Genomic DNA, 12,497 nt, shown 5'->3' with positions numbered 1-12,497 from the left:
AAATATCCACTTAAATACAAACACAAGCTGAGCTGCCGAGCTATGAGTGGCTGCAGCTGACCCCTGATCCAGGACATCCAGAAGCTAGACTCTCTTACACAAACAGACTGGAGGAAAACACTGCCGATATACAGAAAAAGACAGACAAAATCTGTCCAAATAGATTAATGTAGCAGGGATTAAAGTTTATTATTTTTTCTTCATTAAACAGATAAAAGCATGTCACATTGCCTCAGCTGGCGATAAACTACATAAAAGAGTGCCTTACCTTACTGGTCTTCCTGGTTCTGGGTTTGCTGGCACGGACAACTTTGGCAGGACTCTGGGGTTCTGTTGACAAAGAATAAAAACAGGAGATTGTGATTTGATTATGTTTGATGTAGTTCATTAGATGAAGTAAAAGAAAAGACTTTTATTAAAATAATCTTATTTATATTGTTGCTTTTATTAATGTTATCATTATTATTACTACTACTACCATAACTTTCATGTTAGACTACTGCAAAGTTTAGAACAACTCTACATAAATGCAGAACAACACCAGTCAACCACCTGGCTGTGACGTCTGTCATAAATGCTTAAATGCTCAAACCACACTGTTATATATTACTATATTTAATTCATCTTTCAAAGGCAATTAGGATGCTTTCATTAAATTTAACTGCCATTGTATGAACACCTTAACCATTCATAAATAGAGTTAGCATTTTTCTGTACGGTATAATGACTTTATTGATCATTCATTCAATAACTGAAGACAACCACCCTTACTGTATACCTCCACAGCGGAGGAACTCTGGATTTTTGGTCAATATGGAGCTAGGTCCGTATTTGCCAGAGGACACGTGCAGTATGAACTGAACCTTCTAAGTTTAACTGAACTGATAATGAATCTTTAAAGGCATTTACACATTAAACCAACTCCTACTTATAATATGCATGCACCTGTACAGTAACCACCAGTTAAAATGACTTGCGCACTGACACAGCAATACCTTGTGACCAGGTCCTAAAATTAGCACTCGCCAAGCAGCAAATGCGAGTAAAAATCTGCGTTGACAAGCACATGAAACAGTGTCAATCACCAGTTGGACGGTAACATTTTTATGAATTCTAACATTGCAATGTTGCGAGAACATGAACTTGAAGAAATGTGAAAGATGCTCGGGACAGTTGACAGGCCAGTGCTGTCACGAACGTTTAAGACGGGAAAGGGAAGTTAATTCGTTACTCGTGCTGTGTGGGAAGTTTAAACATCTTAAGTGCGTTCCCAGAAAGCCATGTCTCAAACAGCGTATACTAAGTTGAGCTCTCTTTCGCGTCCTCTTGCACTTAAGCAGAAAAAAATTCACACAAAATTAAAAAAAAAAAAAAAAAAAAAAAAAAGCCTGTCTCGGTGAGTATCCTAGTAATAGTCATAGTCAGTCTTAAGTGAACGTTAACAGTTGAGAAAGAAAACATGTACATGTATCAGTATATTGAATCTGAGCGTGCATTAGATCTTTAAGTGACAGCATCCTAATAATCTTGCTGCTGTCTGCATTTTTAAAGGGTTAGTTCATCAATCTTTTGTTTCGAATCAGTAGTTCAGAGTGTGTATCAAACTGCCAAAGTCATACCCCCCAGTGGTGAACCATTGAAATTTCGAAACACTTATGATGTAACGAAGCCTCGTTTACTGAAATCACGTGACTTTGGCAGTTTGATACGCGCTTCGAACCACTGATTTGAAACAAATGATTCATTAAGCTTCGAAGCTTCATGAAGCAGTATGTTGAAATTGACCCATCACTAGATATTGTTGAATAAAGTCGTTATTAGTGTTTTTGTGGTGCACAAAAAGTATTCTTGTTTCTTCATAACATTAAGATTGAACCACTGTAGTCACATGAATGGTTTATATATAATTTTAGTACCTTTCTAGTAATTGAAAGCGTTAATTGTCTTGCCGGCAATGCAGGCCTCACTGAGCCATCGGATTTTATGAAAAATATCTTAATTTGTGTTCTGAAGATGAAAGAAGAACTTACGGGTGTGGAACGACATGAGGTTGAGTAATAAATGAGAGAATTTTCATTTTTGGGTGAACTAACCCTTTAATGTTGTTCAAACAACAAAGTGTGGGGGGGAGATGCTCACTGCTCTTGACTAATACTTATTGAAGTTACAAAAGTTATTCAATCTGTTTAATATATACAGTGAAGAGTGAAGACTATGCAGTGTTATTTTACATTTGATTTCTTTATTAAATTTCTGTACTTAAAAACTACTGTTAGAGCTGAAAAGGACTGTTAATTTCATTTGTATCTTTGCACTATTGTATTTATTTGCGCTATTGCTTGTAATTTGATTATTTGTACTTATTTTATTACTGACTGTTTACTTATCTTTAATAATGTTTTAAATGTATATTACTAAGGCTAGTAGTTTTAGCTTTTGGTGTCATAACTGCCTATTTTTGCAAAACCAGTTTAATGGCCAGTAGATTTTTACAGTAAAAGTCACCGGCCATTGGCAAAAAGTTTTAGGCCCTGCTTGTAACACTTTTTTCCCCAGGCATTTTACAAACTGCATTATTTCAAAACATCTTCTGAATACATGAGCACAGAGTCTAGATTATCTATAAAACACCTCCAGGATACAAAAACAATATAACTTGAGTTAATTAATAGCTCAAAGTATGACCATAAATGCTGCATTTCTTTATTCAAGTGACTCATGAATGAACACTGTATTTTGGTCCTCTGAATATCACAGATCTGCACTTAAAATCTACCAATATCTCTTATGGTGCGTCCAGTATGGCAGGTCAATACGGACTAAGTGCTGTGGTCAATTATCTGGGAACAGCTTCACTTAGATTGTAAAGCCACACGCCAGCACCTGCACAGCAAGGTCATGCATCCACACGTGTAAAACATTAACTTTCTCTTTGAGATGGAGCAGCAAACAACATTTCTATGAGAGCCAGTGAAAGTGGAGTCATCCGTGGTATTCAAATCCCCACCAACACAATGACATGGCCTCATATGGGTATTTGTACCGCTGTTCACACAACCAACAAAGCACTCTGCCTTTTCCTGACAAACTGCCCCTATCAACCCCACCAAAATAATAGCTCTAGAGAGTCACACAAGCAGATATAAAAAGCATTTTTTGTTGTTTTAAAATAGCAAAAGGAATAAGAGTGCTAAAAACATTAACCATGGTGTAGTCTAGCCAAATCTCTGGATTTTTAAAATACAAGAACATTCTCGCAAAGGGAGTTAGCACAATGTATGTGACAACCGTCTGTTTGCCTTTTGATGAACGTCTATCCATTCATTGCAACATCAGGGGCTTTACATTTGCACAAGACGAGATTCAAATTCTTTGTAGTTGTGGAAGAACAACCATAAAACAATTTGAGTGTGCCATTCTGGCATTAAATGATCATCAAACCAAACCAACTTTATTCTTCAGAAATACAGCAAGATTCAAAGCTTTTTCCTGTGGGAGAAACAAACACTACTTTATGTTATAATTGACAACAAAAGTTAACTTTTTTGGCACTGTTGGGATTAAACAGGCAAAAGAGAGGGACGCCCATTTCTGGGAGTGTCTGGGGTCCTTTATCATTACTGAAAGGATGGCCTGTATGATAAGGCACTGGGCGCTTGCCTTCAGTGTGGGGTGTGACCATACATACAGGCTTACTGATACTGTCCCGCCAACACCTTTCTGTCAGTAAGTGCTGCCTTGAGGCTGAATAAGTTACTTTGATGCAAACAATAATTTAAATCACAAAAATGTCAAGCCAGAAACATTAAGAAAAGCCAGTCGGACTGCTATTCAAATCAAAAGCTGCCACTGAATAAAAGAGGAGCAAAGGTAAAATAAGTTGCGTCACTGACATTTAAGATTGTTCACGATAAGAAAATAAAGTACATTTTAAAAATCTTTTAAAACACATTCAAGGCATATTCTTTGTATTCATGTTGGTTTCAAATGGTTTTGAAAAACTTACCATTTCAAGAAAAGTTCAAACTTTTTTTTTAGTTCACCCAGAAATGAAAATTCTGTCATCATTTACTCACACTAATGTCGTTCCAAAGACGTAAGACTTTTGTTCATCTTCGGAACACAAATGAAGATATTTTTAAAGGTGCCCTAGAACCAGTTTTTACAAGATGTAATATAAGTCTAAGGTGTCCCCTGAATGTGTCTGTGAAGTTTCAACTCAAAATACCCCATAGATTTTTTTTAATTAATTTTTTTAACTGCTTATTTTGGGGCATCAATAACTATGCACCGATTCAGGCTGCGCAGCCCCTTTAAATCGTGCGCTTCCTGCTCCCCCGAGCTCTCGACTATAATACAGTGCATTTACAAAGTTCACACAGCTAATATAACCCTTAAATGGATCTTTACAAGATATTTGTCATGCATACTGCATGCATGCGTCGGATCATGTGAGTATAGTATTTATTTGGATGTTTACATTTGATTCTGAATGAGTTTGATGGTGCTCCGTGGCTAAAGCTAACATTACACACTGTTGGAGAGATTTATAAAGAATGAAGTTGTGTTTATGAATTATACAGACTGCAAATGTTTAAAAATGAAAATAGCGACGGCTCTCGTCTTTGTGAATACAGTAAGAACGATGGTAACTTTAACCACATTTAACAGTGCTAACATGCTAACGAAACATTTATAAAGACAATTTACAAATATCACTAAAAATATCATGATATCATGGATCATGTCAATTATTATTGCTCCATCTGCCATTTTTCGCTATTGTTCTTGCTTGCTTACCTAGTCTGATGATTCAGCTGTGCGCATCCAGACGTTAATACTAGCTGCCCTTGTCTAGTGCCTTGAACATGGGCTGGCATATGCAAATATTGGGGGCATACATATTAATGATCCCGACTGTTACGTAACAGTCGGTGTTATGTTGAGATTCGCCTGTTTTTCGGAGGTCTTTTAAACAAATGAGATTTACATAAGGAGGAGGAAGCAATGGAGTTTGAAACTCAATGTATGTCTTTTCCATGTACTGAACTCTTGTTATTCAACTATGCCAAGGTAAATTCAATTTTTGATTCTAGGGCACCTTTAATAAAATCTGACCAATTTCCGTCCCTCCATTGACAGTCCACTCAACTACCACTTTGATGCTTCAAAAAGTTAATAATGAGATTGTAAAACTAATTCATATGAATTTAGCAGTCCAAATTTTCTGAAGAGACATGATCGCTTTATATGATGAACAAATTGAATTTAAGCTTTCATTCACTTATAAACTTTTATAAACTCACATATCAGTTATGGTAAATGTTATGTTCATCATATAACGTGATCGTGTCTCTCCAGAAAATTAAACCGCTTATTTCATATGGATTCATTTATGATCTCTTTGTGAACTTTTTGAAGAGTCAAAAAAGTGGTAGTTGCATGCTGTCAATGGAGAGTACAGGACTGGCTCAGATTTTCCTAAAAATATCTTCATTTGAGTTCCGAAGATGAACGAAAGTCTTACAGGTTTAGAATAACATGAGGGTGAGAAAATGATGACAGAGTTTTAATTTTTGGGTGAACTAACCTTTTAATTAGTCTAAAAATACTATCAACTAACTATCAATTAAAAAATATGTTTTCTATTCACCTTGAATAATTGTGTGTAAACATCTTAATTAAAAAAACATTTTAAGTGTATTTTTCAGTGTGTCTTTTTACAGATAATATTTATGAATTCATAACTGATAATATGTTTTTGGTGTCACACCACACATAAAGATACTGTCACAACAAAAACAGGGGACAGGGGAGCAGTCTATTCTGAAATGTCAGCCAAGAAGTCATGTGTACAGACTCTGGGAGCAGTGTTGTGGTTTTTAAAACACAGCCATCAGTCGATACATCATCTGACAGCATTCTGATCATTCAAATTGAAACACACATTCCTGATTTTCAACATGGATCACAAAGGATCATCCTGAGAGCTGCTTTAATATCACAGTCCTAAATACTTGGAATTATGACATATGTCCCACATTGCAGAAAGCACAAAGACCCTTGGCTTAACAAGGTCAGCAAGATCTACAGCTCTGTTCATTCATCAGAACAATGACATGTGCAATGCATATGGATTGACATAACTCACACAACAGACTGTATTGGTTTGGTCAAACCACAAAGGAGAAATGCTCATTTATGACATCTCCATTCATACTGAACACATATGTTTTTTTCATAAGGAAAAACAGGAACTTGATCATGTAATTCAGATGCCCAGATATTCAGTTGAAGGTTTTCATCATTCAAAGATTGAAACAGAGGAATTTAATCACCATTTACAACACTGATTGCCCTGGAGTAGTTTGAAAATATCTCTATTTGACAAGATGCCCATCACCCAAAACAGTTTCAACCAATAGTTTTGGATGGCCAAAATCATTGACCGAAACAGCAGCGTTTAATTAGCGTTTTTCCAATGACGTGGTTTTTTACTGTGTTAGTGCCCATTTCATGCCCACAATGTGAGAAGGCAATAAAAGACAAACATGTCAGCAGTGTAGATGCACTTCACCATCAACAAAAATGATGCCAGGGAAACAATATGTAGAATTTGTTTGGTTCAAATATCGAGAAGTGGCTCGTCTTAGTCTGGTTTAATTTATCACCTCAGAACACAGCACATTTAATTACAGAAAATTTATTTTCAATTTTTATATAAAAAAAGTACATTTCTACTGTACTTTAGGTATCAGATGGGAACCCATCCAACCAAACTCATACTAGTCCAGCTGGTAGCCAAAGATGCATTAAGGTGTGGTCACATTTACTATTACTCAGCTAAATTATCTGGGCAAAATCCAGTCATTCCAATAGGAAACATAAAAAAGACAAAAAAAATTCAATGCCGATGGCTCAGTGAGGCCTCCATAGCCAGCAATGACATTTCCTCTCTCAAGATCCATTAATGTACTAAAAACATATTTAAATCAGTTCATGTGAGTACAGTGGTTCAATATTAATATTATAAAGTGAAAATATTTTTGGTGCACCAAAAAACAAAATAACAACTTATATAGTGATGGCCGATTTCAAAAATATTTTCATCACTTTATAATATTAATATTGAACCACTGTACTCACACGAACTGATTTAAATATGTTTTTATTCCATTAATGGATCCTGAGAGAGGAAATGTCATTGCTGGCTATGGAGGCCTCACTGAGCCATCGGATTTCAACTAAAATATCTTAATTGTGTTCCGAAGATGAACGAAGGTCTTACATGTGTGGAACGGCATGAGGGTGAGTAATAAATTACATTATTTTCATTTTTGGGTGAACTAACCCTTTAAAGTAAACTGATGACCTAAAGAAATCAAATCTTTTTTCTGAGATGCACAATCTCAAAGTTGTTTTGACCAGACCCTGACATCCTCAACAACAATCATATTATGAACAAAATCTGTCTATCTGTGAATAAAAATCTTGCTCTTTTGGTTTGCAATATTTCAAGTGACTTTTAGCTATTTAAACCAAGTTATTTAAAGTGCACTTTTTTTGCATTAACATTACCTGTTTTCAAATAGGTTTCCTTAACGTTTCCCATGTTAACCATAGCCAGACAAACAAACAGTGTCATCAAAAATCTACACCAGTGTTGAAGCCAATCTATCTAAAATTAATTCAGTTTTAGGGAGTGGTCTAATATTACATATGTTACTATAAAACTACACCATACTGTCATAGTCAACTCAACAGGTGAGCTGCACACTACCACAAACACTATGAGGATCCAAGAACCAAAACACAATGCGTTTAGCAGCTGTATGAGGTTGAAAGTAACGTCAGTGTACGGTAGTGCCTGTGTAAAGGCCTCTCATGAGCTCCTGCTGGAGTTGCAGTGCTCAGCACTGCACGTGCTCCCGTGCAACTCGATCAGATGGGATGGGGTGGGGTGAGGAGGGGGGTTGAATTTGCCCACATCAGCAAGTCTGTCCAAATACACCCAAATGATCGAAGCACACACGAGTCTGTAGGTAGAATGATGTGGGAACGGGCGTTTTGATGGGCGTTTATTCCCACTACCACCATATTTGGTCACATCACAAATGGCAAAATGAGCTCCGGGCTTCCTGACAGCAACATGCAATGCGTTTAAACAATTAAAACAACTTGAACTAACCCAAAACCTATTAAAATACCATCTATAAATAAACATGAGTAAAAGAATATGGCCAGGGTCTCCTATATGTGTGTTTTATGTATTCTTTAACAACAGCAGTGTTTTTAATCAGGCGAGCCAGGACAGCAAAGCATATGTTAGCCAAACCGCAAACGCTCCAACACTAAAAGCATAAAACACCGTAGTGACAGCCACTTATAGAGCATTTTAAATGTGTGGATAAAGCAGAGCATTTTGATTCCCATTGTTTTCTACCGCTTTAGGGGATTAAACTAGCTCTGGGTTTAGCGAGGTGCTAAATAGTGGTGTCCGATTCGTGAATGAATCGTTCTTTAGAGTCGAATCTCTTCAATGAATCGGTTGAAGAGAACAAAGCGATCTCTGAAAGATTTGTTTACAACTCCGAATGTTACACATAAAACGTACTGGGCAGAGTTTCCCAAAAGCATCGTAAGCTTAAGTTGATCGTAGCTCCATTGAAACTACGATCAACTTAAGCTTACGATTGAAACCAATGGAGCTACGATCAACTTAGGCTTACGATGCTTTTGGGAAACGCTACCCTGGGGTGCGTTTCCCGAAAGCATCGTTGGTGAACCATGGTCGTAAGTCCCATTGAACTCTATTGGTAACGACGGAACTTGCGACCATAGTTCGCTTTGGGAAACGCACCCCTGGACAGTTTCTTTCCAACTTTACCTCACAACAGTTTTATGAACACGCATACGAAGAATAGTTGCTTTCAATAAACAGTGTTTTATTCGGTTATTATGAGCAAAGGCTGAATTATTAAAACTGGTTAATGTAAACGCTAATTATATTTAAGTTCCATATTAGCTAATAATAATAATAAATAAAATTACAATAAACTCCCTTATTAATAAAAGTACATTAAACAGCAATAAGTGCCCATGTTAAGTCTTTAATAAAAAGATTATAAGGGATAATTTCACGCCAGGTTGCCAAGGACGATGTCATAATTCACAAGACTGGCTGAATCAGTCCGAACTGTTCGAAAGAACCGACTCGCTAAAATGAGTCGGACGTCCCATCACTGGTGCTAAAGCTAACAGGCCACGCCCCCGTCTCTGATTGGCTCGTTTCTCTGACCATGTATGAAAAACACACTTTACGGATATGGGCACAAAGTTTATGAATTATCATTAAATGAGGGAATAGCCAATGTTACCGTATGTTTCAAAGCACAGGTGCACGAGAATGCAAAAAAGACTATTAAAGTGATCTGAAAGGAGTTTAATGGCCGCTCCTGACTGCAGTAGCACATGCGAGCTAACAGAGCACATGTGTGCATGAGAATAAATGCTGTTGGAGGTATAAATGTGTGTTGTGGGCATAAACTCTCTACCTGTTTGTAGCGAGCTGTTGGTGGCATTATTAGGAGGGCATGCGTTCCTCTTCGTCCATGGGTTCACTTTCGGCGGAGGAGCCTCGATCACTTTCTTCTTGGCAGTTTCTGCTTTCTGACTTGATGCATTCTGCTCGTTCTCCTTGTCGTTCGTGCTGTCCGTGCTTAACCCATCCGCTTTGCTTTCCATGTCCCCCTGTTTTTGATGTTTAGAGTCGACCTGAGGAGGATCCTGCTGCCCCTCCTCGTGGCTCGCTCGATCAGGTTTCTTGGGTCGATCCGCGTCCGACTTGTTTTGATTCCCTTCGCCCAAACAACTGACTGTCACGTCCAAGTCACTCGCAACTTCAGTGGTCATGGTTCAAAAGCGCAAACGCCCACGCGTTGTTATTTTTTCACTATCCCGCAATATTTGTTTTCCAGCGCAAATGAAGAGAAAGACTCGGTGAAAGCTGTTGCAGCTAGAGCGCAAGTTGACAGCCAGCAGCTTGAAACACGGCGGAGAGCTGCATCGGACTTTTTCGTGCTTTTAAATGTCAAAATGCTCGATCTCTTAAAGAAGCCATGTTGTGCGATCACACTAACTGATTATAGTAAGCCAAACGAAGGAAATAAAAACTTTGCAAATGTTTTCAACCCACTTCACGATTTGGCTGATCGGCAACTCACCTAAATAAAAGGAAATACTACGAACGGCCACGAGTCATTGGACGAGTGTGTGGGCTCTATGTCGCCCCTCGCGGTCACACAGCGGTACTGCAGGACAGTAGAACGTGGTTCATTAGAGTCAGTGTTGCCATGTCCACGTTTTTTGAACAAGGCTTGTTTTATTGCTTGTCGATAGGGGCAGTCGCCAGTGCATGATATGACTGACCATTAAAGGATTAGTCCACTTTTAAATAAACCTTTCCTGATAATTTACTCACCCCCATGTCATCCAAGATGTTCATGTCTTTCTTTCGTCAGTCGAAAAAGAAATTAAGGTTTTTGATGAAAACATTCCAGGATTATTCTCCTTATAGTGGACTTCAAATGGTTGAAGGTCAAATTATAGTTTCAATGCAGCTTCAAAGGGCTTTTCGTTCCGTAAGTAGAATAGGGAAGGCGTAGGACATACAGCGTAAGCGTTTTGAAGAATGCGGAAACCGGAAGTACGTTCAAGGCGATATTTTGTGTTTATAAAGCATACAGTTGTATTTTTTCCTAAAATGACCGATCGTTTTGCTAGATAAGACTCTTATTCCTCGTCTGGTATCGTTTAAAGCCTTTTGAAGCTGCACTGAAACTGTAATTTTGACCTACAACCGTCTGGAGGCCATTGAAGTCCACTATAAGGAGAATAATCCTGGAATGTTTTCATCAAAAAAATTAATTTCTTTTTGACTGACGAAAGAAAGACATGAACATCTTGGATGACATGGGGGTGAGTAAATTATCAGGAAAAGTTTATTTAAAAGTGGACTAATCCTTTAAGCTGTCTAATTTCTTTGTTTGTGTGCCTGTTTTGGGAAAGGTTGCATGCTGTTCAATGTTAGGCTATGTATAGGCTATACGATCAACTGCAAAGCAAACAAAAATTACAAAAAATCCACAGAGTATTCCTTACATAAATCCTTTCCCTTGTTTTCCTTTTTCCCCAATTACGTGTAAGTGCACATTTTTTTTTCGCTTTTCTATAAGTGGAAGAGTGAGATGTATCCTTTATTCTGATGATCTTTGTATATAATAGATACAAGATGAAGTTTTAGTTTATGTGTTATGCAAATTAATTGTACGATATATCAGATCAATGAATTAAAGCAATTTTACTTGCAATTCTAGTTAAGAGGTTTTATGCTTTTTTTGAGTTTGTTTTGTCAGGTTGCTGTTTTTTCTAGCGCGATCTGGCAACACTGATCAGAGGCAGTCTGACGTGGCCTTTCCCCCAGTCAACACAGTCTCTCAGACTGTTACAAAAACCGAAAAAACACTAAACGTAACATCGCATAGATTTAATCAGCTGGTTTAGAGCCTTTGCCAAAATAAAATGTGAACATGTTTACAGAACGGTATAAGTAGCACTGAATTGAGTTTGGTTGAGCATCACACCGAGGGCACACTGACAACTAAAGTTATTATTTATCTATCAGAACTCGTGCTATTATTGGAAGAAGTAACAATTATTTAAATTAATTATTTAAATCTCGTTTCCGACTCAACATTGGAAAAAGAACATAGTGGTTAGAAGAAGATGTCTTCCTTACATTTGTCAAAGTAAAGAAATTCGGAGATAATAATAATGCCTATGTAGCACCTTCAAATGACTGATGCGCCTCCAGCGGCCACACTCTGCAACTACAGTCTAAAATGTACAGGTGAAGTGTTTAATTTAATGAACATACGACTGTTAATCTACTGCTTTTTAAATAAAATAAGGTGACAGATGATATGAAAGATTATTTATTAAAAAATCTGAAACCACCAATACATTAAAGTACAATCATGTATTTAAAAAAGCAGTATATTAATAAGCTATAATTATGAGGTATTTACTGGATATAAAGCAGTTTCTTCAAAGATGTTCAAAGTGCTTTAATCATGAAACTTAACGTTAAATTAGTTACTCAGATTCTGCCATTTATTGTACACAACATGGTAAAGAACAAAAAAAGGTCCAATAAGCTTGAAGACAGCGTGCTGTTGACGACTCTTTGGATTTTTTGTTTATGTAAGAGTGATGATGTACCATGTTGTTCCAGAGTCTGCTCCTCGTGACATTTCACAGTGAAATGAAAAGAATTAGCTGTGAGGAAACTACTTACCCACCCCAAAGGTGCTGTTGGGTAATGACATGTTATGACATCAGTTCCAATTTCATACTTTTGAGACACATAGCAAACCCAAAAATTACAGTGACAAAGGTTTAAAAAAATGTTGAATAATTTTGGACATTTTGGATAAAAA

The 12,497-nt window shown here is 37.2% G+C and overlaps 1 protein-coding gene across 3 annotated transcripts in view; it reads right to left on the bottom strand.

Annotated features, from left to right (window-relative positions):
- Positions 1-10,282, bottom strand: part of larp1b (La ribonucleoprotein 1B) — a 32,377-nt gene extending 22,095 nt beyond the window's left edge. For 2 of the 3 annotated variants that reach the window (XM_048191361.1, XM_048191362.1), the window contains exons 1-2: positions 9,555-10,282; positions 269-330 (exon numbers count right to left, since the gene is read on the bottom strand). In XM_048191361.1, the coding sequence (XP_048047318.1) occupies positions 269-330; positions 9,555-9,912 (420 nt within the window). In that variant the 5' untranslated portion in view covers positions 9,913-10,282. The remainder of the gene's footprint in view (positions 1-268; positions 331-9,554) is intronic. The other variant, XM_048191363.1, reaches the window with a different exon arrangement.
- Positions 10,283-12,497: the final 2,215 nt, after the last annotated feature.

The sequence above is a fragment of the Megalobrama amblycephala genome, linkage group LG5 (genome assembly GCF_018812025.1).
Source record: "Megalobrama amblycephala isolate DHTTF-2021 linkage group LG5, ASM1881202v1, whole genome shotgun sequence".
Classification (NCBI taxonomy): Eukaryota; Metazoa; Chordata; class Actinopteri; order Cypriniformes; family Xenocyprididae; genus Megalobrama; species Megalobrama amblycephala.
The sequence above is the reverse complement of the archived record's forward strand: the minus strand, read 5'-3'. Positions and strand labels throughout refer to the sequence as shown.